Below are 27,064 nucleotides of genomic sequence, written 5' to 3'. Positions count from 1 at the left end.
CACGAGATCATATACTGCAACGTACTACCTGTCAATGACTACTTCAGCTTCAATCGCAACAACACAAGAGCACACAATTGCCCACAAGATCATATGCTGCAGCGTCCTGCCTGTCGGCGACTACTTCAGCTTCAACCACAACAACACAAGAGTACACAACAGATTTAAACTTAATATTAACCGCTCCAAACTTGACTGTAAAAAATATGACTTCAGTAACCGAATTGTCGAAGCGGAGAACTCATTGCCGGACTCCATAGTGTCATCCCCAAACCCTCAACACTTTACCCTTAGATTATCTACAGTTGACCTCTCCAGATTCCTAAGAGGTCAGTAAGTGGCGAGTACAAGTGCACTAGAGTGCTTTCCGTCCCCTGTCCTATTGCTCTCCTATATCTCCTATACCTTTCTTCTATTCCTATATCTCTTCTTCTATTCTTTCATTGATATGTTCTATTCCTATATCTTCTTTTCTATACTTTCTTAGATATATTTTACTATGAATATCTCCTCTATAACCATCATCATGTATTTTAATATGTGTGTATATATATATAAATATACCCACTAAACCCCTCATTGTTTATTGGACAAAATAAATAAAAATTTCTTCTCTATTTTTATATCTTTTCTTCTATCCTTTTCTTTATATATATTACTACTTGTCTATCCAATGTGTAATTATTGTGTATTGGACAAAATAAATAACTAAATAAATAATAAATAAATGTATCTTCTCTATTTTTAGATCTTTTCTTCTATCCTTTTCTTTATACACATATTACTACTTGTCTATCCTCTTCAATGTGTATTATTGTATCTTGTACAAAATAAATAAATAAATAAATAATAAATATATCTTCTCTATTTTTAGGTCTTTTCTTCTATCCTTTTCTTCATATATATATTACTACTTGTCTAAACTCCTCAATGTGTATTATTGTGTCTTGGACAAAATAAACAAACAAACAACCAAATAAATAAATAAATAAATAAATAAATAAATCTTCAGTAATACTGTATATCATATGTTTCTATGTTTCTCTATTTTTATATCTTTTCTTCTATCCTTTTCTTCAGATATATTACTACTTGTCTATCCTCTTCAATGTGTATTATTGTGTCTTGGACAAAATAAATAAAAATAAATACATTAAAAAAAGGATCTCCTGCTGGAGCAAAGGGTTGGACTTCACTTCCAACTCTGTTGTTCAACCCAAATGACCACCTTGGGCGGCCCCTTCCCCTTTCAGCTTTCCAGGATTAAAAAGCAGCATCCGCCTCGGGGCATCTTTTCGCTCAGGAGCTTCCTGCTTTCCCCAGATTCTACAGGACATCCAAAAACAAACAAACTTGCAAGGGGGGTGGGGGGAGAAAGACCGGAGGTGTCCGAGGGGCCTCTCTAGGGGGAATCATTCCGTGCCACCAATCTCTAAAGCCCTAGCAGAGGTCCTTCCGGAGAAGGAGGCGCCTGCGCGCAACTGCAGCTGCGCGCAGAGGCCGGAGTTAAAAAAAAAAAAAAGCGTCGCCGGCGGTGCTGCGAGGAAGGCGGATCCTGGGAGCTGCCCTGCGCGCTGCTTTTGAAGAACGGAGCCTTTCGAAGACGAGGGGCAGCCGAGCCTCTTCCCTGCGGGTGCCGGGCGACAAGTTCTCTCCTCCTCTCCTGGGTACGACTTCTCGGAAACGTGAGCCTTTCCATTGCTTTCTTCTCGAGTCGCTCCTCCGATGGTTCCCACGACCATCACTTTGTCTTGGTGCAGATTACTTTGCTGGCCCTTGCTGGTCGCTTCCCTGGACCGTTTGGGTTTGTTTCTTTGTGAGGTGGGGTGGGGGTGTTGTTTCAGGACAAGAGTTTAAATGGCTCCTTGAACGACCCTGTCCTATATCTCCTATCCCTTTCTTCTATTCCCATAATCTCTTCTATTATTTCATTGATTTGTTCTGTTCCTATATAGTTTATTTATTTATTATTTATTTATTTTGTCCAATACACAATGAGGGTTTTAGTGGGTATATATAAGTGGGTATGTAAAATACATGATGAAGGTTATAGAGGAGATACTCATAGTAAAATATATCTAAGAAAGAATAGAAAAGAAGATATAGGAATAGAACTATGAATTTATTTATTTATTTATTTATTTATTTATTTATTGATTGATTGATTGATTGATTGATTGATTGATTGTTAGAGTTGGAAGGGACCATGCGGGCCATCAAGTCCAACCCCCTGCCTAAGCAGGAACCCTATAGCATCCTAGCCAAATGGCAGCCCAATTTCCTCTTAAAAATGTCCAGATTATTGGAGTTCACAACGTCCGCTGGTAGGTTGTTCCACTGGTTGATCGTTCTGACCGTCAGGAAGTTCTCCATGTTGAATCTCTCCTTGGTCAGCTTCCAGCCTTTGTTCCTCATCCGGCCCTCCAGTGCCCTGGAGAATAAAGTGATCCCCTCCTCTCTGTGGCAACCCCTCGTATACCTGTAGACTGCTATCATGTCCGCTCTGGCCCTCCTTTTCTCTAGGCTATCCTTGCCCAGTTCCCTCAGTCTCTCTTCGTAAGTCTTGGTTTCTAGACCCCTGATCATTTTGGTTGCTCTTTTCTGCACCTTCTCCAGAGTTTCAATGTCTTTCTTGAAGTGTGGTGACCAGAACTGAACACAGTACTCCAGGTGTGACCAGGGCATAGTAGAGTGGTATTAAGACTTCCCTGGTCTTGGACTGTATTCCCAATAGAAGAAGAGATATAGGAATAGAAGAAAGGTATATAGGAGATACAGGAGAGCAATAGGACAGGGGACAGAAGGCACTCTAGTGCACTTGTACTCGCCCCTTACTGACCTCTTAGGAATCTGGAGAGGTCAACCGTAGATAATCTAAGGGTAAAGTGCTGGGGGTTTGGGGATGACACTATGGAGTCCGGTAATGAGTTCCACGCTTCGACAACTCGGTTACTGAAGTCATATTTTTTACAGTCAAGTTTGGAGCGGTTAATATTAAGTTTAAATCTGTTGTGTACTCTTGTGTTGTTGTGGTTGTGGTTGAAGCTGAAGTAGTTGCTGACAGAAGGACGTTGCAGCATATGATCTTGTGGGCAATACTTAGATCTTGTTTAAGGCATCTTAGTTCTAGGCTTTCTAGGCCCAGGATTGAAATCTTCTCTTAGAACATAGAAGATTGACGGCAGAAAAAGACCTCGTGATCCATCTAGTCTGCCCTTATACTATTTCCTGTATTTTTATCTTAGGATGGATCTATGTTTATCCCAGGCATGTTAAATATTTATTGCTCTTTTAAAAAAAATATCACCAAAGTCTCCTGGTGGCGTGCGATTTAAAAGGAATCAGGCTTTCTCCTTGGATGTTTCAAAAGAGCCAGTCGTCTATGGTAGTGTTTCCCAACCTTGGCAACTTGAAGATATTTGGACTTCAACTCCCAGAATTCCCCAGCCAGCAAATGCTGGCTGGGGAATTCTGGAAGTTGAAGTCCAAATATCTTCAAGTTGCCAAGGTTGGGAAACACTGGTCTATGGAGACTCTCAGTCATCCAGATCGCTGGCTGGGGAATTCTGGGAGTTGAAGTCCAGATATCTTCAAGTTGCCAAGGTTGGGAAACACCGACCCAGATCATAGTTATCCCAAAGATCCTTTGACTCAAGAGGCAATTCAGATTTCCCCTTGAAAAAAAAAATCATCTTTGGGGCAAAGGGCAAGTCCTACTCTCTCTCTCTCTGTGTGTGTTTATATTTATTTATGTTTTATTGTTTTAATGTAAATTTAATTGTAATTCATTAAAACAAATATACAGAATACATAGTTACATTAATGAAGCATAGAAAAAGAAATAATAATACAAAAAAGATAAGAAAAACAAACAAAAAGCAAAAAATACACACAAAAAAAAGCAAAGAAAGAGAAAAGGCACCAGCATGTACATATTTATACATTTATTTATATTTATATTTATTTTGTAGGAAGGTAGCACCCACCTCTCTCCTAGAAAAATGTAATATCCTAGGAAATATTAAAAAGGCAGGATATTATATAGAATTTATATATATATATATAGATATGTCACATGTTTTTTTGCTGAATTTGAAAATTAAGGGAGACTAGGATAGATCTATTTCGGCCTTATTTTGGCCTCATCAGCTAGCATACCCACTAGGACCTGAACCTGCAACCTTTGCCTTGTAAGGCAGAGAATTATCCTCTAGGCCAGTGTTTCCCAACCTTTTTTGAGCCGCGGCACATTATTCACATTTTCAAAATCCTGGGGAACATTGAGTGGGGGGGGGGGGGGCGTGGGGGGCGCAAAAACGTTTGGACAAAAAAATCTCTTCCTCCCCTTCGCTCTATTTCTCTCTCCCTCCCTCTTTCTCTCCCTTCCTCTTTCTCTCTCTCCATCCCTTTGTTTCTCCCTTCCTCTTTCTCTCTTGCTCTTTCTCTCTCCCTCCTTCCCCCCTATCTCTTTCTTTCTCTCTCTTGTTCTCTCTCTTCCTTTCTTCTCTGCGGAGGCCGGCAAAGCTTTTTCCGGGTAGGCTGGCTGGGGGATAGGGCGCGCGCGCGCACACGCACCCCCGACGTTCCAAAGAACCTTCTCCGACCTCCGCTGTGAGAAGGTTTTCTCCGAGCGCTCGCCGCCGTTGCAGCCACCACTGCGGGAGGAGCTGGAGAAAGGGGCAGATTGGGCGGGCGGGTGTCAGCGGCGAGAAGCCAGTGGCGCGAGGGGAGCGGAGGCACTGGGGGTGGGGGCAGCCGCGGAGCCGGCCTCCGCACTTTCATCGCTCCCCACCCCAAACTCCAAAACCAGCTGCTTACGCGGAAGAATTAAGCTCTCCTTTTTCCTGCCTTCCTTCTTTGGGGCCCAGCAGGTTTGTGCCGGAAGCAGGAGCCATGGGACAGCTGCGAGTGGAAGCTCCAGGTCCGAGGCACCGGCAGCGCCCCGCCCAGCTGGAGCTTCCCTAGGAGCTTCGCGGCACACCTGCCCGTGTCTCGCGGCACACTAGTGTGCCGCGGCAAACCGGTTGGGAAACGCTGCTCTAGGCTACAGTATCCAATCCCTTCAGCTCTGCACCAGGGAATATATATTATTTATTATTATTATGTATCCTAAGATTTTTATTAATATTGATTTTTTTTTCTTCATTGCTTATTTGACTCCTATGACAATCATTAAGCGTTGTACCACATGATTCTTGACAAATGTATCTTTTCTTTTATGTACACTGAGAGCATATGCACCAAGATAAATTCCTTGTGTGTCCAATCACACTTGGCCAATAAAGAATTCTATTCTATTCTACTTTGAAACATTTAAATATGTTAAAGGGTTAAATAAAGTCCAGGAGGGAAGTGTTTTTAATAGGAAAGTGAACACAAGAACAAGGGGACACAATCTGAAGTTAGTTGGGGGAAAGATCAGAAGCAACATGAGAAAATATTATTTTACTGAAAGAGTAGTAGATCCTTGGAACAAACTTCCAGCAGATGTGGTTGGTAAATCCACAGTAACTGGATTTAAAAATGCCTGGGATAAACATATATCCATCCTAAGATAAAAGTACAGGAAATAGTATAAGGGCAGACTAGATGGATCATGAGGTATTTTTCTGCTGTCGGTCTTCTATGTTTCTATAAAGGGTGCCCAACTCCTTATGGAATATCCCCAGAAACATGCTTTTAGGCAGAAAAAAAAGACTCACTCTTAGTAGCCCTCACCTTTGTCAATGGGCCATCAAGGAATGGCTCAGCTCATTCATTCCTTTGTTTACAGGGGGACCAATCTATTGTACATAACAAACAAATAACAGCCATATTAGGAATTGCTCAAAGCCCTTCAATTACACCATCACTCAGTAAGGCTCAGCTAAACTAGAACTCAAAAACACAGCCTGCAGAGTTGCTCCTGCATGGCTCAATGGGAGTCTGACAACCAATCAGTACATTTCTTTCACAGGAGCAGGAGGCCCCTCCCTTGCCCAGCAGGGGTGGGTTCCTCTTACATAGAAACATAGAAGACTGACTGCAGAAAAAGACCTCATGGTCCATCTAGTCTGCCCTGATACTATTTCCTATATTTTATCTTAGGATGGATATATGTTTATCCCAGGCATGTTTCAATTCAGTTCCTTTGTATTTACCAACCACATCTGCTGGAAGTTTGTTCCAAGCATCTACTACTCTTTCAGTAAAATAATATTTTCTCACGTTGCTTCTGATCTAACCTCAGATTGTGCCTTGTTCTTGTGTTCACTTTCCTATTAAAAATACTTCCCTCCTGAACATTATTTAACCCTTTAACATATTTAAATGTTTCGATCATGTCCCCCCTTTTCCTTCTGTCCTCCAGACTATACAGATTGAGTTCATGAAGTCTTTCCTGATATGTTTTATGCTTAAGACCTTCCACCATTCTTGTAGCCCGTCTTTGGACCCGTTCAATTTTGTCCATATCTTTTTGTATTCCAAATGGGGTCTCACCAGCGCTCTATATAAAGGAATCACAATCTCTCTCTTCCTGCTTGTTATACCTCTAGCTATGCAGCCAAGCATCCTACTTGCTTTTCCTACTGCCCGACCACACTGCTCACCCATTTTGAGACTGTCAGAAATCACGACCCCTAAATCCTTCTCTTCTGAAGTTTTTGCTAACACAGAACTGCCAATGCAATACTGTACTCAGATTGAGGATTCCTGTTCCCCAAGTGCATTATTACCTCCCTATTTTACCTTCCTTCCAAACAGTCTACAGGTTTCCAGTGTCTTTCTCCCCACTTGGAACTGAACCCAAATGGACATCTCATCCAATATTAGAGTTATTTTTTACCTTGTTCCTTGTGCGCTGAATTTTTATGAAAAAGTTCACACGAGACGTTTGGACAAAGAGAACAGAAATGTTTATTCTCTCTGGGTATATACCAAAAATGGTTTGCAAAGCAGGTACTCTTCATAAGGGAAGAGACACTTGCACAGAAGCTAAAGAGCAAGTTATATAGGTTTTACAAATCACAAAGGTACATAGAATTCCTCAACTTATCATAGGGGTACACAGAATTCCTTGCCTAAATATGGTCTACAATCATACAGACTAACATACCATGCATAAATTTTATAAGCCTAGGGGGAGGGAAAGTCTCAATTCCCCCATGCCTGACGACAGAGGTGGGTTTTAAGGAGCTTACGAAAGGCAAGGAGGGTGGGGGAAACTCTGATATCTGGGGGGAGTTGGTTCCAAAGGGTCGGGGCCGCAACAGAGAAGGCTCTTCCCCTGGGTCCCGCCAAACGACATTGTTTAGTTGACGGGACCCGGAGAAGGCCAACATGACAAAAAAAATCTTTAATTTCACAATATTGACAGATATTGACGCTATATAGAGTGCTGGTGAGACCATATTTGGAAGACTGTGTTCAGTTCTGGAGACCTCACCTACAAAAAGACACTGACAAAATTGAACGGGTCCAAAGACGGGCTACAAGAATGGTGGAAGGTCTTAAGCATAAAACGTATCAGCAAAGACTTCATGAACTCAATCTGTATAGTCTGGAGGACAGAAGGCAAAGGGGAGGGACATGATCGAAACATTTAAATATGCTAAAGGGTTAAATAAGGTCCAGGAGGGAAGTGTTTTTAATAGGAAAGTGAACACAAGAACAAGGGGACACAATCTGAAGTTAGTTGGGGGAAAGATCAGAAGCAACATGAGAAAATATTATTTGACTGAAAGAGTAGTAGATGCTTGGAACAAACTTCCAGCAGACGTGGTTGGTAAATCCACAGTCACTGAATTTAAACATGCCTGGGATAAACATAGATCCATCCTAAGATAAAACACAGAAAATAGTATAAGGGCAGACTAGATGGACCATGAGGTCTTTTTCTGCCGTCCGTCTTCTATATTTCTATGATAATTTAACCATAGTTTCAATTGTGAACATTTGACCATCCTAGATCAGGACAAGTCTAAAAATGCCAGGGAATTTCTAGAAGCCTGGTATTCTGACAAATCAGCCATGTATAGACTATCCAAAAGAGGCAACCAACCAGCCCGAAAGAAAACAAGACTCTCCACAGTAATCAGCACCCAGATCACCATAGATTAACTCCAAGGTTAACATCAGATCGACAATCAATACCCCAATCTAGAAACCGCCTAAGAGCCACCAGTAAACAGCACAACCAAAGAATCTCTAAGACCTCCCACCCACCCATATAGACAGGTAAAACCACCAGAATATGAACTGACAACAAACAGCACTCCTGACTAGCACAGATGAAGTTACGGTACCTAGTTTAGGTCATGAAATGTCTTAAGAAAACAAGCAAGCGCAGAGAGCACCAAGGACCTATCATTTCATATCAGAAGAGCCTTCTCTGTGGCGGCCCCGACCCTCTGGAACCAACTCTTCCCAGAGATTAGGATTGCCCCCACCCTCCTTGCCTTTCGCAAACTCTTTAAAATGCACCTCTGCCGTCGGGCATGGGGAAATTTGATTCCCCTGGGCCATTCCCGCTTTAGGTATGGTTTGTATGAGACGTATGATTGTTTTTTATATTAAGGGTTTTAAATTGTTTAACTACAGTGGTACCTCGACATACGAGTTTAATTCATTCCAGACCCGAGCTCGTAAGTCGATCAACTTGCATCTCGAACGAATGCCTTTAGACTTTGTTTTTCGCGCCGAGATAACTGGAAGCAAGGAGATTCTCTTGCCACCTAGTGGAAGCTCGGCTCGTATCCCAAATTTGAGCTCGGGTGTCGAACAGAAATTTCGCTCGCGTCGCGGCTTGTAACTTGGAATGCTCGCATGTGGAGCAGCTCGTATCTAGAGGTACTACTGTATTGGATTTGTATTGTTCTGTTGCTGTGAGCCGCCCCGAGTCTTCGGAGAGGGGCGGCATACAAATCTAATAAATCAATAAATTTCAGTCCTGAGCTACAAATATTCTCCTTTATTGGTACCAAGCCAATAAATCCATTACCTCTCAGCTTTTATACAACCTCATCAGTCTGTATAACAAACTGTCCCTCTGCATTTTCCCCCTCACTCTCAGGAACCAGAGCAACATCCATGGTATCTTCTGGAACATCTGTTGTCTTTGGTGGAACAATAGCAATGCTTGTACTTCCGAGGGAGGTAGGAAAATTCTTTGACTTCTTCAAACTGCAAATAACATTCAACATGGTCCAGCTCTGTCCTAAATAGATGGGGAAGGGGGATGTTTCCCATAGGAATCAATGGAAAAGCGATTAATGTTGAGACATTGGGCATGGGGTGAGGTATCATCAGTATGCCGATGATACCCAGTTATACATCTCCACCCCATGTCCAGTCAACGAAGCAGTGGAAGTGATGTGCCGGTGCCCGGAGACTGTTGGGGTCTGGATGGGTGTCAACAAGCTCAAACTCAACCCAGACAAGATGGAGTGGCTGTGGGTTTTGCCTCCCAAGGACAATTCCATCTGTCCGTCCATTACCTTGGGGGGGGGGAATTACTGACCCCCTCAGAGAGGGTCTGCAACTTGGGCGTCCTCCTCAACCCACAGCTAACATTGGAACACCATCTTTCAGCTGTGGCGAGGAGGGCGTTTGCCCAGGTTCGCCTGGTGCACCAGTTGCGGCCCTACTTGGACAAGGAGTCATTGCTCACAGTCGCTCATGCCCTCATCACCTCGAGGTTCGATTACTGCAATGCTCTCTACATGGGGCTACCTTTAAAAAGTGTTCGGAAACTTCAGATCGTGCAGAATGCGGCCGCGAGAGCCATCGTGGGGCTTCCCAGATTCGCCCATGTTTCTACAACACTCTGTGGCCTGTACTGGCTGCCGATCAGTTTCCGGTCTCAATTCAAAGTGTTGTTATGACCTTTAAAGCCCTACATGGCATTGGACCAGAATACCTCCGGAACCGCCTTCTACCACACAAATCCCAGCGGCCGATAAGGTCCCACAGAGTTGACCTTCTCCGGGTCCCGTCAACTAAACAATGTCGTTTGGCAGGACGCAGGGGAAGAGCCTTCTCTGTGGCGGCCCTGGCCCTCTGGAATCAACTCCCCCCGGAGATTAGAACAGCCTCCACCCTCCTTGTCTTTTGTAAATTACTCAAGACCCACTTATATCGCCAGGCATGGGGAACTGAGACATCTCCCCCAGGCTTTTATATTTTATGTTTGGTATGTATGTGCTGTATGGTTTTAATTGCTGGGGTTTTATATATCTTTTCTTTTAATATTAGATTTGTATCACTGTTATATTGTTTTTATTATTGTTGTGAGCCGCCCCGAGTCTTCGGAGAGGGGCGGCATACAAATCTAATAAATTATTATTATTATTATTATTATTATTATTATTATTATTATTATTATTATTTTAACCAATTTGGAAAGCAGGATTTGTTCTTCCTTTGAAAAGAATTTTTGCATTTAGATTATTCAAGATATCTTTATGAAGAGGCATTCATAGTATATTTTGTTTCTGTTTCAGAATTCCATCTCTTTTGAGGATGTAGCTGTGGTTTTCTCTGTGGAGGAATGGGCCCTACTGGATTTGGAGCAAAAAATTCTATGTCAAGAGGTCATGCTGGAAACTGCAAGGAACTTGGCCTCCCTAAGTAAGGGGCTCTATTTTTGGGATGAAATTCTGGTGGAAGGTATTTTTTTAGTGAGGCACAAACAACATTTCCATTTTGTACATAATTTTAAGTGTTTGATTCCTCTTTGTGTTTTCTGGCTGTAATGACGGAGGCCCACAGAGAGCATCACAAGAAAATAATTGCTAGAGAATTGGGTTGCCCGATGCACTGAGTTCTCAAGAGATGGGATCTTCCATCAAAGTGACTCTCCCTCCCATTTCTCTACATGGGGCTTCCTTTGAAAAGTGTTCGGAAACTTCAGATCGTGCAGAATGCAGCTGCGAGAGCAATCATGGGCTTCCCTAGGTATGTCCATGTCACACCAACACTCCGCAGTCTGCATTGGTTGCCGATCAATTGCCGGTCACAATTCAAAGTGTTGGTTATGACCTATAAAGCCCTTTATGGCATCGGACCAGAATATCTCCAAGACCGCCTTCTGCCACACGAATCCCAGCGACCGGTTAGGTCCCACAGAGTGGGCCTTCTCTGGGTCCCGTCGACTAAGCAATGTCGTTTCGCGGGACCCAGGAGAAGAGCCTTCTCTGTGGCAGCCCCGACACTCTGGAACCAGCTCCCCCTGGAGATTAGAATTGCCCCCACACTCCTTATCTTTCGCAAATCTCTTTAAACTGTCCTCTGCCGTCGGGCATGGGAGGAATTGAGATATTTCCCCCGGCTTATATAGTTTTATGTATGGTATGCTTGCGTTGAATGGTTTTAAATTAATGAGTTTTTAGATACTTTTTAAATATTAGATTTGTTTATTATATACTGTTTTATTATTGTTGTGATCCGCCCCGAGTCTATGGAGAGGGGCGGCATACAAATCTAATAAATAGATAGATAGATAGATGATAGATAGATAGATAGATAGATAGATAGATAAATGATAGATAGATAGATAGAGATAGATAGATAGATAGATGATAGATAGTTATATATATATATATATATATATATATATATATATATATATATATATATATGTTTTCGTAGATTTTCACGGGTACAGGTATGACGGTCTTGGTATATTCGGGTTTCTTCCCGTGTAGGATTTGGAAATTTCTGGCGACGTTTCGATGAGGTCTCACTCATCATCTTCAGGCTGGTGTTTCTGTCCTTTTTCTCAGGCGAAGACTGCGAGACCTGAGCTGCATTCCTTCTATAGATACTGGTGGCTGGGTGTGGTTTGATGGCTCAGTAATTGCCTGCTGTGTAGAAACTTCCTGGTGAGTCAGAGGGGTAACAATTGGGGTCGTTGATGTAGCTGAGGTATGCTGGTTAGTTAATGGTTGTAGATTAGGCGTGATGTCCTGTGTAGTTAGAACTTGTAGGCTGCTTGATTGCTTTACAATGTGTGTCCTGAGTCTGGTTTCTGTGGCTGGGATATGTTTGAGGGCTGGTTTCCAGATGTCTGGTAAGCGAGAGGTATCATCCCGCTTGTTCATATTTTGGGGATGTTTTTCTATCTCGATCGCTTCCATGATTATTCTTTTGCTGTAGTGTTCTGTTTTGGAAATTAATTTGGTACTGTCAAAATCAATTTCATGTCCTGTGGTTTTGAAGTGTTGGAAAAGGGAGGAGGTTTTTTCTTTTTTCTTTAATGCATTCTTATGTTCTGCAACACGTGCATTAACTCTCCTGTTTGTTTGTCCAATATATGTGGCTGGGCAGATTTTACATGGTATTTGATAAACTCCCTGGTTTTCAAGTTGGATATTGTCTTTTGGGTTTCTTAGGATGTTGGCTATTTTTTTATCTGTACCAAAGGCTGTCTTTATGTTGTGTCTGCGGAGAATTTTACTGATTTTATCTGTGGTGCCCTTGATGTAAGGGAGGAGGGCGATGCCATTGTCCTGTTCTGTGTCTTGGTTCTTGGGGGGTGTCTCTTTTTGGATTAAGTTGTTGATTGCCTCTCTTTGGAATCCATTGGAAATTAATACATTTGTGAGACTGTGTAATTCAGGTTCCAGGTGGTCTTTGTCGGCTAGGCGTTGGGTTCTGGAAATGAGGGTCTTGGCTACGGAATTGATCTGTGCGGGGTGGTGGTGGGATTTTGCGTTCAAGTAGCGGTTGGTGTGTGTCTTCTTCTGGTAGAACGGTGTGTCCTAGGGAGCCATCGGGTTTTTTGTAGATTAGGACATCCAGGAAGGGAAGTTTGTTGTTGGTTTCTATTTCCATGGTGAATTGTATTTTGGGGTGTAGGCTGTTGAGATGTGTGAGAAAGCTGTCCAGTTTTTCTTTCCCATGTGGCCAAATTACGAAGGTGTCATCTACATATCTAAGCCAGAGTTTGGGTTTGTATTCAGATTTGTCCAAGGCATTGGTTTCAAATATTCCATGTATAAGTTTGCGATGACGGGGGACAGGGGTGATCCCATGGGGGCTCCTTCTATCTGTTTGTATCTTTGTCCATTGTGGATGAAGTATGTATTCATCAGGCAATGGTTGGTCAGATCTAAGATGTGCTTCGGGGGGTTGTATTTGTTTTGGATGGCTGTCAGGGCTTCTTTGATAGGCACTTGGGTGAAGAGAGATATGACATCAAAGCTTACGAGAAGGTCACTGGGTTGTAGGTTTTGTTCCTTTATGATTTCTATGAAGTGGAATGAGTTTTGTACATGAGACATGATGGATTCTGCATAGGGCTGGAGTTGTTTGGCGAGAAATTTGGCAAGATTCTGTAGGGGTGAGCCTATGGAGCTGACTATGGGTCTGAGTGGTGTTCCTTCTTTGTGTATCTTGGGGAGGCCATAGAGCTTGGGGCATCTGGATGATTTTTCTCTGGGGATGATTCTTTGCTGGATTTCTTGACTGATGGGAGAAGCTTTTATTTTGGATTTGGTGGTTTTTTCCAGGTAGGTGGTAGGATCTGTGCTTAGAGGTTTGTAGGCGGGGTCTTGGAGTAGGTTGGATAGCTTGTCTTGGTAGTCAGATGTGTTCATCACCACAGTGGCATTGCCTTTGTCTGCTGGGAGGATGATTATGTTATTGTCTTTCCTCAAGTTGGTGAGTGCTTTTGTTCATCTTTATGTAAGTTGCTTCTGGGTGGAATGCTGGAGCAGAGGACATTGGTGACTTCGAGTCTGATTTTTGTTGGCTTCATCTTGGTTGATTTTGGTTAGGCTGGCTTCAACTCCGCATATGATGTTTTCAGTGGGGATGCGTTTGGGGGCGACTGCAAAGTTGAATCCTTTGGAGAGGACGTTGGTTTCTGCTGTGGTGAGGGTCCTGTCCGATATATTGTGTACTGTATTCTTCATGAGTTGCTGTGGAAAAGGTTTTGGCTTCTGGTGTTTTTCCAAATTATGGAGTTTCCTGGTGTGTATATCTGTATTGAGGGAGGTTTCTGTTTCAGCTCTCCAGAGGGCTAGTTGTTTGGATTTGTCCCAGAGTATTGGGTGGATTCTGTTGCTGAGTTTGAGGTGAAGACTGAGTAGGTCTTTGTTGGTTTGGTCTAGTAGGAATCTTTTTCTGTGGAGTTCGTTTCTGATTAGGGCTAATTCAGTTCTTTTCAGGATCCGTTCAGTGGATGGGGTTTTAGAATGGAATTTTAGTTGGCAGCATTTGGGGATCAGGTTTCGGTCTCGGCAGTTGCGTAGAAATTTGAGGTCACATAGGATGGTAGCTCTTTGGACCTCGAGTTTCTCATAGGTCCTGGTCAGCAAGAAGGTATCCTCCCCGTAGAGGTAAGATATTTGTTTTCGTAGATTTTCACGGGTACAGGTATGACGGTCTTGGTATATTCGGGTTTCTTCCCGTGTAGGATTTGGAAATTTCTGGCGACGTTTCGATGAGGTCTCACTCATCATCTTCAGGCTGGTGTTTCTGTCCTTTTTCTCAGGCGAAGACTGCGAGACCTGAGCTGCATTCCTTCTATAGATACTGGTGGCTGGGTGTGGTTTGATGGCTCAGTAATTGCCTGCTGTGTAGAAACTTCCTGGTGAGTCAGAGGGGTAACAATTGGGGTCGTTGATGTAGCTGAGGTATGCTGGTTAGTTAATGGTTGTAGATTAGGCGTGATGTCCTGTGTAGTTAGAACTTGTAGGCTGCTTGATTGCTTTACAATGTGTGTCCTGAGTCTGGTTTCTGTGGCTGGGATATGTTTGAGGGCTGGTTTCCAGATGTCTGGTAAGCGAGAGGTATCATCCCGCTTGTTCATATTTTGGGGATGTTTTTCTATCTCGATCGCTTCCATGATTATTCTTTTGCTGTAGTGTTCTGTTTTGGAACTCCACAGAAAAAGATTCCTACTAGACCAAACCAACAAAGACCTACTCAGTCTTCACCTCAAACTCAGCAACAGAATCCACCCAATACTCTGGGACAAATCCAAACAACTAGCCCTCTGGAGAGCTGAAACAGAAACCTCCCTCAATACAGATATACACACCAGGAAACTCCATAATTTGGAAAAACACCAGAAGCCAAAACCTTTTCCACAGCAACTCATGAAGAATACAGTACACAATATATCGGACAGGACCCTCACCACAGCAGAAACCAACGTCCTCTCCAAAGGATTCAACTTTGCAGTCGCCCCCAAACGCATCCCCACTGAAAACATCATATGCGGAGTTGAAGCCAGCCTAACCAAAATCAACCAAGATGAAGCCAACAAAATCAGACTCGAAGTCACCAATGTCCTCTGCTCCAGCATTCCACCCAGAAGCAACTTACATAAAGATGAACAAAAAGCACTCACCAACTTGAGGAAAGACAATAACATAATCATCCTCCCAGCAGACAAAGGCAATGCCACTGTGGTGATGAACACATCTGACTACCAAGACAAGCTATCCAACCTACTCCAAGACCCCGCCTACAAACCTCTAAGCACAGATCCTACCACCTACCTGGAAAAAACCACCAAATCCAAAATAAAAGCTTCTCCCATCAGTCAAGAAATCCAGCAAAGAATCATCCCCAGAGAAAAATCATCCAGATGCCCCAAGCTCTATGGCCTCCCCAAGATACACAAAGAAGGAACACCACTCAGACCCATAGTCAGCTCCATAGGCTCACCCCTACAGAATCTTGCCAAATTTCTCGCCAAACAACTCCAGCCCTATGCAGAATCCATCATGTCTCATGTACAAAACTCATTCCACTTCATAGAAATCATAAAGGAACAAAACCTACAACCCAGTGACCTTCTCGTAAGCTTTGATGTCATATCTCTCTTCACCCAAGTGCCTATCAAAGAAGCCCTGACAGCCATCCAAAACAAATACAACCCCCCGAAGCACATCTTAGATCTGACCAACCATTGCCTGATGAATACATACTTCATCCACAATGGACAAAGATACAAACAGATAGAAGGAGCCCCCATGGGATCACCCCTGTCCCCCGTCATCGCAAACTTATACATGGAATATTTTGAAACCAATGCCTTGGACAAATCTGAATACAAACCCAAACTCTGGCTTAGATATGTAGATGACACCTTCGTAATTTGGCCACATGGGAAAGAAAAACTGGACAGCTTTCTCACACATCTCAACAGCCTACACCCCAAAATACAATTCACCATGGAAATAGAAACCAACAACAAACTTCCCTTCCTGGATGTCCTAATCTACAAAAAACCCGATGGCTCCCTAGGACACACCGTCTACCAGAAGAAGACACACACCAACCGCTACTTGAACGCAAAATCCCACCACCACCCCGCACAGATCAATTCCGTAGCCAAGACCCTCATTTCCAGAACCCAACGCCTAGCCGACAAAGACCACCTGGAACCTGAATTACACAGTCTCACAAATGTATTAATTTCCAATGGATTCCAAAGAGAGGCAATCAACAACTTAATCCAAAAAGAGACACCCCCCAAGAACCAAGACACAGAACAGGACAATGGCATCGCCCTCCTCCCTTACATCAAGGGCACCACAGATAAAATCAGTAAAATTCTCCGCAGACACAACATAAAGACAGCCTTTGGTACAGATAAAAAAATAGCCAACATCCTAAGAAACCCAAAAGACAATATCCAACTTGAAAACCAGGGAGTTTATCAAATACCATGTAAAATCTGCCCAGCCACATATATTGGACAAACAAACAGGAGAGTTAATGCACGTGTTGCAGAACATAAGAATGCATTAAAGAAAAAAGAAAAAACCTCCTCCCTTTTCCAACACTTCAAAACCACAGGACATGAAATTGATTTTGACAGTACCAAATTAATTTCCAAAACAGAACACTACAGCAAAAGAATAATCATGGAAGCGATCGAGATAGAAAAACATCCCCAAAATATGAACAAGCGGGATGATACCTCTCGCTTACCAGACATCTGGAAACCAGCCCTCAAACATATCCCAGCCACAGAAACCAGACTCAGGACACACATTGTAAAGCAATCAAGCAGCACTCAGGACACACATTGTAAAGCAATCAAGCAGCCTACAAGTTCTAACTACACAGGACATCACGCCTAATCTACAACCATTAACTAACCAGCATACCTCAGCTACATCAACGACCCCAATTGTTACCCCTCTGACTCACCAGGAAGTTTCTACACAGCAGGCAATTACTGAGCCATCAAACCACACCCAGCCACCAGTATCTATAGAAGGAATGCAGCTCAGGTCTCGCAGTCTTCGCCTGAGAAAAAGGACAGAAACACCAGCCTGAAGATGATGAGTGAGACCTCATCGAAACGTCGCCAGAAATTTCCAAATCCTACACGGGAAGAAACCCGAATATACCAAGACCGTCATATATATATATATATATATAAAGAGAGATAGAGTAGCTAGAGAGATAGATAGATGATAGATAGATAGATAGATAGAGATAGATAGATAGAGTAGATAGAGAGATAGATAGATAGTTAGATAGAGATAGATAGATAGATGATAGATAGATAGATGATTGATAGATAGATAGATAGATAGATGATAGATAGATAGATAGATGATAGATAGATAGATAGATGATAGATAGATAGATAGATAGATAGATAGATGATAGATAGATAGATGATAGATGGATAGATGATAGATAGATAGATAGATGGATAGATGGATAGATAGATAGAGCCGGGGTGGTGCAGCAGGTAGAGTGCTATACTTCAGGCCACTGAAGCTGAATGTAGATCTGAAGGTCAGCAATTCAAATCTCATCACCGGCTCAAGGTTGACTCAGACTTCCATCCTTCCAAGATAGGTAAAACGGGGACCCAGATTGTGGGGGCAATAAGCTGTGGCTCTGTTAAAAAAAGTGCTATTGCTAACATGTTGTAAGCCGCCCTGAGTGTAAGGAGAAGGGCGGCATAAAAATTGAATGAATGAATGAATGAATGAATGAATAAATAAATCTTAACATCAACTTTATACCAAATGTTTTGAACACATCCTGACAGAAGAAGAAAGAAGATCCACAAAAAGGTTTTTTTTTAAAAAAAAAGAGCTGGAGGGAGGTGGCCAGAGTTTTGGTCATATTAAAATAAGGGATACAATGCTAAATCATTTCTATCAACTTTTCTTTGTTTCTCTTCTAAGCAGCTGATGAATGGGAAACAGGAAATTCTAGGCAAGAAGAAGCATCTTTGTCAACAGCTGGAAACGAAGATGCAGGAAGGATGTTTGGAAAGCAAAGCCTTCAGGAAAACCAGTTAGGATGGGGGCTGGCGAATTGTTCTCCTTTTCAGTATGCAGATACCAATATCTTCTTGACCAGAGATGATACCCAAGTAAAAGAAATCTGTACATGGTGCGGAAAATTACGAGATAACTTGGGATTATGTGACTGCTGCAAAAACAACCCTTTAGAGAAACAAAGGGAGATCAGGTAACACTCTGGAAGGCCCTTTTCTCTCACCTTAAATAAGACAGTACAAGTTGAAGGAAAACTATATACCGTATTTTTTCATTTCATGCTCCCCACCCCAACAAATGTGGGTGGGAATGTCTGTGAGTTTTATGGAGCAAATACAGTGATATCTTGTCTTACAAACTCAATTGGTTCCGGGACGAGGTTCGTCTGGCGGGCCCCAGGGGAAGAGCCTTCTCTGTGGTGGCCCCGACCCTCTGGAATCAACTTCCCCCAGAGATCAGGACTGCCCCCACCCTCCTCACCTTTCGCAAACTCCTTAAAACCCACTTCTGCCATCAGGCATGGGGAAATTGATTTCCCTGGGCTGTTCCATTTTATATATGGTTTTTTTGGGACATATGATTGTTGTTGTTTTTATATTAATGGGTTTTAAACTGTTTTTTAATCATTAGATTTGTACTTAGTTTGTTGCTGTGAGCCGCTCCGAGTCTCCAGAGAGGGGTGACATACAAATCTAAATAATAATAATAATAATAATAATAATAATAATAATAATAATAATAATAATAATAATATTCCTATATGATAGTTTAATCAATAATAATAACAACAATATTTATTTATTTATTTATTTATTTATTTTCTTTCTTTCTTTCTCCGCAGACTCGGGGCGGCTCACAACAATAATAAAACAATGTATGACAAATCTAATATTTAAGTAACTAAAAACCCATTATTAAAAAGCAAAACATACACACAAACATACCATGCATAAATTGTATAGACCTGGGGGGAGGGGATATCTCAATTCCCCCATGCCTGATGACAGAGGTGGGTTTTAAGAAGTTTACGAAAGGCAAGGAGGGTGGGGGCAATTCTGATCTCTGGGGGGAGCTGGTTCCAGAGGGTCGGGGCCGCCACAGAGAAGGCTCTTCCCCTGGGTCCTGCCAAACAACATTGTTTAGTCGATGGGACCTAACTGGTCGCTGGGATTCGTGCGGCAGAAGGCGGTCCCGGAGATATTCTGGTCCGGTGCCATGAAGGGCTTTATAGGTCATAACCAACTCTTTGAATTGTGACCGGAAACTGATCGGCAACCAAGGCAGACTGCGGAGTGTTGGTGTAACATGGGCATACCTAGAGAAGCCCATGATTGCTCTCACAGCTGCATTCTTGTCATTGCATAATTTGTCATTGCCCTCTCTCTCTTTTCCACAGTGTGGAAGTCAATAGGCAGAGCTGGCACTTGAGCGGATGGCTATCTGTGGTCCTCCCAGTCTCTGCCTCCTGCCCTCATTATATTGCTGCTCCATATTCTGCGCTGATGGGGACAACTAATATAAGGGGGCATTTTGATGGGGATGGGGCTGTAAAGGTGTACTGTGGAAACAAAATACGGTCATATCAATAGTACCTAAGAAGCTATCTTCTAATAAAATATCCTCTTTATAAATTGACCCCTTTAAAGGTAAAGCATTAAACATGTCCCCCATAACAGTGCATCAGCAGCAGTTCCACCCGCATAACAGTATGTCCGCAGCAGATCCCCTATAACAGTGTATCATTCTTTGTTGTTCCCAGCTATAGTGCTCTCAGTCAACGAAGCAGTGGAAGTGATGTGCCGGTGCCTGGAGGCTGTTGGGGTCTGGATGGGTGTCAACAGACTCAAACTCAACCCGGATAAGATGGAGTGGCTGTGGGTTCTGCCTCCCAAGGACAATCCCATCTGTCCATCCATAACCCTGGGGAGGGAATTATTGACCCCCTCAGAGAGGGTCCGCAACTTTGGCGTCCTCCTCGATCCATAGCTTACATTAGAGAACCATCTTTCAGCTGTGGCGAGGGGGGCGTTTGCCCAGGTTCGCCTGGTGCACCAGTTGCGGCCCTATCTGGACCGGGACTCACTGCTCACAGTCACTCATGCCCTCATCACCTCAAGATTTGACTACTGTAATGCTCTCTACATGGGGCTACCTTTGAAAAGTGTTCGAAAACTTCAGATTGTGCAGAATGCAGCTGCGAGAGCAATCATGGGCTTCCCTAAGTACGCCCATGTTACACCAACACTCCGCAGTCTGCATTGATTGCCGATCAATTTCCAGTCACAATTCAAAGTGTTGGTTATAACCTATAAAGCCCTTCATGGCATCGGACCAGAATATCTCCAGGACCGCTTTCTGCCGCATGAATCCCAGCGACCGATTAGGTCCCACAGAGTTGGTCTTCTCTGGGTCCCGTCGACTAAACAATGTCGTTTGGCGAGTCCCAGGGGAAGAGCCTTCTCTGTGGCGGTGCCGACTCTTTGGAACCAGCTCCCCCCGGAGATTAGAACTGTCCCCACCCTTCTCGCCTTCCGTAAACTCCTTAAAACCCACCTTTGCCGCCAGGCATGGGGGAATTGAGATATCTCCCCCTGGCCTATACAATTTATGTATGGTATGTTTGTATGCATGTCTGATTAATAATGGGGTTTTTAAAATGTTTTTAATTTATTAGATTTGTTATGAATTGTTCTATTGCTGTTGTGAGCCGTCCCGAGTCTACGGAGAGGGGCGGCATACAAATCTAATGAATGAATGAATGAATGGACACATTACTGACAATTTTTTTACTATTGTATTTTCTTGCAGAAGAAGAATAGCCTATAAAATTCCTTTTAAACTGGAAGTAGTAAGATATGCTGAGGAACATGGAAACAGAGCAGCGGCAAGACATTATGGGCCACCTCCAACTGAAAAAATGATAAGAGAATGGAGGAAACAGGTGGATCAGTTGGAAAAAGTGAAAGATAAAAATAAGCACAATTTTCGTGGGCTCCCTGCAAAGTGGCCACAGTTAGAGATGGACATGAAAGAATGGATCGCATGTTTCCGGGATAATGGCTTCTCCGTTTCTACAAAAATGATCATATCTAAAGCCAAACGCATTGCCGTAGAGAGAGGCATTCAGGATTTTACCGGATCGCCATCGTGGTGCTACAGATTTATGAAACGATGTGGCCTTATTTTGCACCCCAGAACTAGCATTGCTTAAAAATGCCAAATTCATATGAATCTAAGATCCTGTCTTCTTCTCATAAATTTGTAATTGATGCTGGGAAGAAAAAACGATTTTGAAATTGGTCCAGATAATGGATAAAGTCCAGCTAACCTTTGATGTGCCACCTAATAAGACTGTTGAACTGAAACCTGCCAAAATCATAACCGTGAAAACCTCAGGACATGCCGAAAACACACAAAATGGTTGTGCTTGTCCTGCTGTGCAGATGACACTAAATTGCCACTGGCATTAATTTTCAAGAGGAAAAACTTTCCAAAAGAAGTTATTCCACAAAGAGTTGTGCATGTTCATGAGAAAGGATGGATGGATGAAAATGGAATGAGCGTATGGGTTGGAAAAAGTGTGGTTCAAACACTCTGGAGGGCTTCTGAAAAAACCCTGCTTTGTTAGTGCTCGATCAATATAGAGCACATACTAGCGAAACTACAAAAACAAGTTTTAAAGAGGTGAAGACTTATCTAACTGATTCCTGGAGGCCTTACCAGCCAATTGTAACATCTTGATGTTTCTATCAACAAACCATTTAAAGTATTTATAGGAGAAGAATGGAACAAATGGATTATAATCATTATCTGACACCTACTGAATGAATGAAGAGGCCCACTTAAGTTTGTGAATGGGCTAAAATATCATGACACTCAGTGAAGGACAAAATCGTTGCACAGTCATTCAAAAAATGTGGCATTAGCAATACCTTAGGTCAGAGGTCTTCAAACTTGGCCCCTTTAAGACTTGTGGACTTCGACTCCCAGAATTCTCCAGCAGGGAACCTGAATGGATCAGGTGGAGAATGGAATGGAGCATAGCTGGCTGGAGAATTCTGGGAGTTGAAGTCCACAAGTCTTAAAGGGGCCATGTTTGAAGACCTCTGCCTTAGGTGGAACTGAAGATAGTATCACATATGAAGGCAGCGAAGGAAGTGATATCGATGATTGTTAGCAACTGACTATCATAAATTCTGACACTAGCGATGATAAGTTCTTGGGATTTCCAGAAAAGTAGAAGAGTTTTTAAAGTCTGTCCTCATTTATTAATGACAGTGATGATGGTTCTGAATATCGCTGTTGACTTTACATGGTTGAAATATTATTCTGCTATATTTTATTAAATATATTAGTACACCATTTGGTTCAGAATATATTTTTTTTCTTGTTTTCCTCCTCTAAACCTAGGTGTGTCTTATGGTCAGGTGCGTTTTATAGTGCGAAAAATAAAGAAAATGTGGAAAAAGCTTCAGGGATTTGAATTACCTTATTTCCCACCAAACATAGAAACATAGAAGTCTGACGGCAGAAAAAGACCTCATGGTCCATCTAGTCTGCCCTTATACTATTTTCTGTATTTTATCTTAGGATGGATATATGTTTATCCCAGGCATGTTTAAATTCAGTTACTGTGGATTTATCTACCACGTCTGCTGGAAGTTTGTTCCAAGCATCTACTACTCTTTCAGTCAAATAATATTTTCTCATGTTGCTTTTGATCTTTCCCCCAACTAACTTCAGATTGTGTCCCCTTGTTCTTGTGCTCACTTTCCTATTAAAAACACTTCCCTTTTGGACCTTATTTAACCCTTTAACATATTTAAATGTTTCGATCATGTCCCCCCTTTTCCTTCTGTCCTCCAGACTATACAGATTGAGTTCATTAAGTCTTTCCTGATACGTTTTATGCTTAAGACCTTTTAACATTCTTGTAGCCCATCGTTGGACCTGTTCAATTTTGTCAATATCTTTTTTTAGGTGAGGTCTCCAGAACTGAACACAGTATTCCAAATGTGGTCTAACTAGCACTCTATATAGCAGGATCATAATCTCCCTCTTCCTGCTTGTTATACCTCTAGCTATGCAGCCAAGCATCCTACTTACTTTCCCTACTGCCTGACTGCACTGTTCACCCATTTTGAGACTGTCAGAAATCACTACCCCTAAATCCTTTTCTTATGAAGTTTTTGCTAACACAGAACTGCCAATACAATACTCAGATTGAGGATTTCTTTTCCCCAAGTGCATTATTTTACCTTTGGAAACATTAAACTGCGGCTTCCATTGCTTTGACCATTTATCTAATAAAGCCAAATCATTTACCATATTACAGATGCCTCCAGGAATATCAACCCTATTGCACACTTTAGGGACATCAGCAAATAGGCAAACCTTCCTACCAAACCTTCCCGTATGTCACTCACAAACATATTAAAAAGAATAGGACCCAGAACAGACCCTTGTGGCACTCCGCTTGTAACCTGTCTCTGCTCAGAATACTCGCCATTAACAATAACTCTCTGATGTCTACGCTTCAGCCAGCCGCAAATCCATTGAACTATCCAGGGATTAAGTCCAATCTTCACTAATTTATCTATCAGCTCTTTATGTGGAACCGTATCAAAGGCTTTGCTGAAGTCCAGTTAGGCAATATCCACGGCACCACCTTGATCCAACACCTTTGTGACATAGTCAAAGAAATCAATGGAATTAGTCTGACATGATTTGCCTCCAGTAAAGCCATGCTGATTTGGGTCCAATAAGTTATTGGTTTTTAGGTGCTGATTTATCCTCTTTTTGAGTAGAGTCTCCATCATTTTAACTACAACTGATGTCAAGCTAACTGGCCTGTAGTTACCAGCTTCTTCTCTACTGCCCTTCTTGTGGATAGGCACAACACTGGACCAAAAGATCCACACGGGAGAAAAAGCATACAAATGTAAGGAATGTGGAAAGAACTTCAGTTTTGCACAAAGCCTTGATGCCCATAAAGATCCATATGGGGGAGAAATTATACGAATGCAATCCCACAAAATGAAATGCATGATGAGAAAAGTAAGGTTCTACATTTAGGCAAGAAAAACAAAATGCACAGGTATAGTTTATGTGGTTCCTTACTCAACAGTAGTAACTGTGAGAGGGACCTTGAAGTCTGAGACAAGCATTTAAATATGAGCCAACATTGTGCAGCAGCTTCCAAAAAACCCAAAACGGTTCTAGGCTGCACACAGGTAAAAGCAAGATCACGTGAAATGTTAATACCACTTTATAATGCCTTGGTAATGCCACACCTGGAATACTGCATTCAGTTTTGGTCGCCACAATGTAAAAAAGATGAGGAGAAACATAGAAACATAATAGACTGACTGCAGAAAAAGACCTCATGAGCCATCCAGTCTGCCCTTATACTATTTCCTGTATTTTAACTTAGGATGGATATATGTTTATCCCAGGCATGTTTAAATTCAATTACTGTGAATTTACCAACCACGTCTGCTGGAAGTTTGTTCCAAGCATCTACTACTCTTTCAGTAAAATAATATTTTCTCATGTTGCTTTTGATCTTTCCCTCAACTATTTATTTATTTATATTTATTTATTAGATTTGTATGCCGCCCCTCTCTGTAGACTCAGATAACTTCAGATTGTGTCCCCTTGTTCTTGTGTTCACTTTTCTATTAAAAACACTTCCCTCCTGAGACTCTAGAAAGAGTGCACAGAAGAGCAACAAAGATGATTAGGGGACTGGAGGCTAAAATATGAACGACTGCAGGAACTGGGTATGTCTGGTTTGAACAAGGACTGGGGAGACATGATAGCAAGGTTCCAATCTCTCGGGGGCTGCCACAAAGAAGAGGGAGTCAAACTATTTTCCAAAGTACCTGAGGGTAGAACAAGAAGCAATGGGTGGAAACTAAACAAGAGAAACAACTTAGAACTAAGGAGAAATTTCCTAACATTTAGAACAATCAGTGGAACAGCTTGCCTCCAGAAGTTGTGAATGCTCCAACACTGGAAATTTTTAAGAGGAGATTGGATAACCATTTGTCTGAAGTGATGTAGGGTTTAGGGGTAGTGATTTCTGACAGTCTCAAAATGGGTGAGCAGTGTGGTCGGGCAGTCTGAAGTTGGAAGTCTCACAGTAGTTTTGCATTATTATTATTATTATTATTATTATTATTATTATTATTATTATTATTATACAATACACAATGAAGGTTATAGAGGATACACTCGAAGTAAAATATATCAAAGAAATAATAGAAGAGAAAATATAGGGATAAAATATATCAATGAGAGAATAGAAGAAAAGATGTAGGGATAGAAGAGAAGATATAGGAAATATAGGAGAGACAATAGGACAGGGGACGGACGGCACGCTAGTGCACTTATGCACGCCACAAAGAAGAGGGAGTTAAGCTATTCCCCAAAGCACTAATAGGAAATTGAACACAAGAACAAGGGGACACAATCTGAGGTTAGCTGGGGGAAAGATCAAAAGCAACATGAGAAAATATGATTTGACTGAAAGAGTAGTAGATGCTTGGAACAAACTTCCAGCAGACGTGGTTGGTAAATCCACAGTAACTGAATTTAAACATGTCTGGGATAAACATATCCATCCTAAGATAAAAATACAGGAAATAGTATAAGGGCAGACTAGATGGACCACAAGGTCTTTTTCTGCCACCAATCTTCTATGTTTGTATGTTTCACTTGAGGGTAGAACAAGAAGCAATGGGTGGAAATTAAATAAGGAGAGATTAAACCTAGAAACCAAAGAAAAAATTTCTGACAGTGATAGGAATAAACCAATAGGAATAGTTTGACTTCAGAAGTTGTGGGTGCTTCATCACTGGAAGCTTTCAAGAGATTGGATAGCCATCTGCCAGATGTTTTTTAGGGTCTCCTGCTTGAGCAGAGAGTTGGACTAGATGACCTACAACAAATTTCCTTCCAACTCTGTTATTCTGTTCTAATTAAAAATCTCGATTTTTTAAAAAAAGCTTGATGGCGCCTTTAGATGAGATGTGAATCAAGGTGTTTGCAGATGTCGCCATCTAGTGGATCATTGCATTATAGTACCCAGAGATCTGGACTTTTTGCTCTGAGAGGATTCCAACAGGATTTTGAAAAGAAGGGAACAAGCCACAGTCTCCACTTGCAGTTTGGCTAGGAAAAAGCACTTTCTTCCATTAATCCATAAACTGCCAGCACACAAAGAAGGTGAGATGAATCCTTGCAAGAAAGGAGACCCATGGCCAAATCTGCATCTGTTCTGCCAGCGAGTAAGAGTCAGGCTTGTGTTGAGCTCCTCCACTGCAAAAACATATGGACTACTCATCTTCAGGGCTGCCGATAGACGGGTACTACAGGGAGCGCGCTACCGGGCCCCGGGCAAATTGGGGCCCGCAGTCAGTGGCTCCTTGCACTGAGCTCCCGCTCGCAGCTGTCCCCTGGCTCCTGCTCGATGCCACGGTTTTCGGCGCTGTCCTGCTGGGCCCCAAAGACGGAAGGCAGGAAGAAGGAGAGCTCCATTCTTCTCGCCTTTTTCCCGCCTTCCGTCTTTGGGGCACAGCAGGACAGCGCCGAAAACCGTGGCATCGAGCAGAAGCCGGGGGACAGCTGCGAGCGGGAGCCCCAGGAGGGAAGTACCGGCAGCGCCCCGCCCAGCTGAAGCTTCACTGGCGTCGCTTGACCAAGGAAAATCTATAGATGCTATTTATATTAACATAGAAACATAGAAGACTGATGGCAGAAAAAGACCTCAAGGTCCATCTAGTCTGCCCTTATACTATTTCCTGTATTTTATCTTA

The 27,064-nt window shown here is 42.4% G+C and overlaps 1 protein-coding gene across 1 annotated transcript; it reads left to right on the top strand.

Moving 5' to 3' along the window:
• The first annotated feature begins 1,529 nt into the window (after positions 1-1,529).
• Positions 1,530-22,607, top strand: LOC139159674 (uncharacterized). Its single transcript, XM_070736997.1, has 5 exons — positions 1,530-1,685; positions 9,053-9,135; positions 10,482-10,608; positions 18,153-18,438; positions 21,054-22,607. Exons 2-5 carry the CDS (start codon positions 9,070-9,072, stop codon positions 21,454-21,456), a joined length of 882 nt encoding a protein of 293 aa, XP_070593098.1. The 5' UTR covers positions 1,530-1,685; positions 9,053-9,069; the 3' UTR covers positions 21,457-22,607.
• Positions 22,608-27,064: the final 4,457 nt, after the last annotated feature.

Source organism: Erythrolamprus reginae, chromosome 2 (assembly GCF_031021105.1).
Source record: "Erythrolamprus reginae isolate rEryReg1 chromosome 2, rEryReg1.hap1, whole genome shotgun sequence".
NCBI classification, from domain to species: Eukaryota; Metazoa; Chordata; class Lepidosauria; order Squamata; family Dipsadidae; genus Erythrolamprus; species Erythrolamprus reginae.
This window is presented reverse-complemented; position numbering and strand designations above follow the sequence as displayed.

Coding starts and splice junctions, on each gene's coding strand:
- LOC139159674 (XM_070736997.1), top strand. CDS start 9,070: ATGGTATCTTCTGGAACATCTGTTGTCTTTGGTGGAACAATAGCAATG. Junction 10,609..18,152: donor AAGGAACTTGGCCTCCCTAA/GTAAGGGGCTCT, acceptor TCTTCTAAGCAG/CTGATGAATGGGAAACAGGA. Junction 18,439..21,053: donor GAGAAACAAAGGGAGATCAG/GTAACACTCTGG, acceptor ATTTTCTTGCAG/AAGAAGAATAGCCTATAAAA.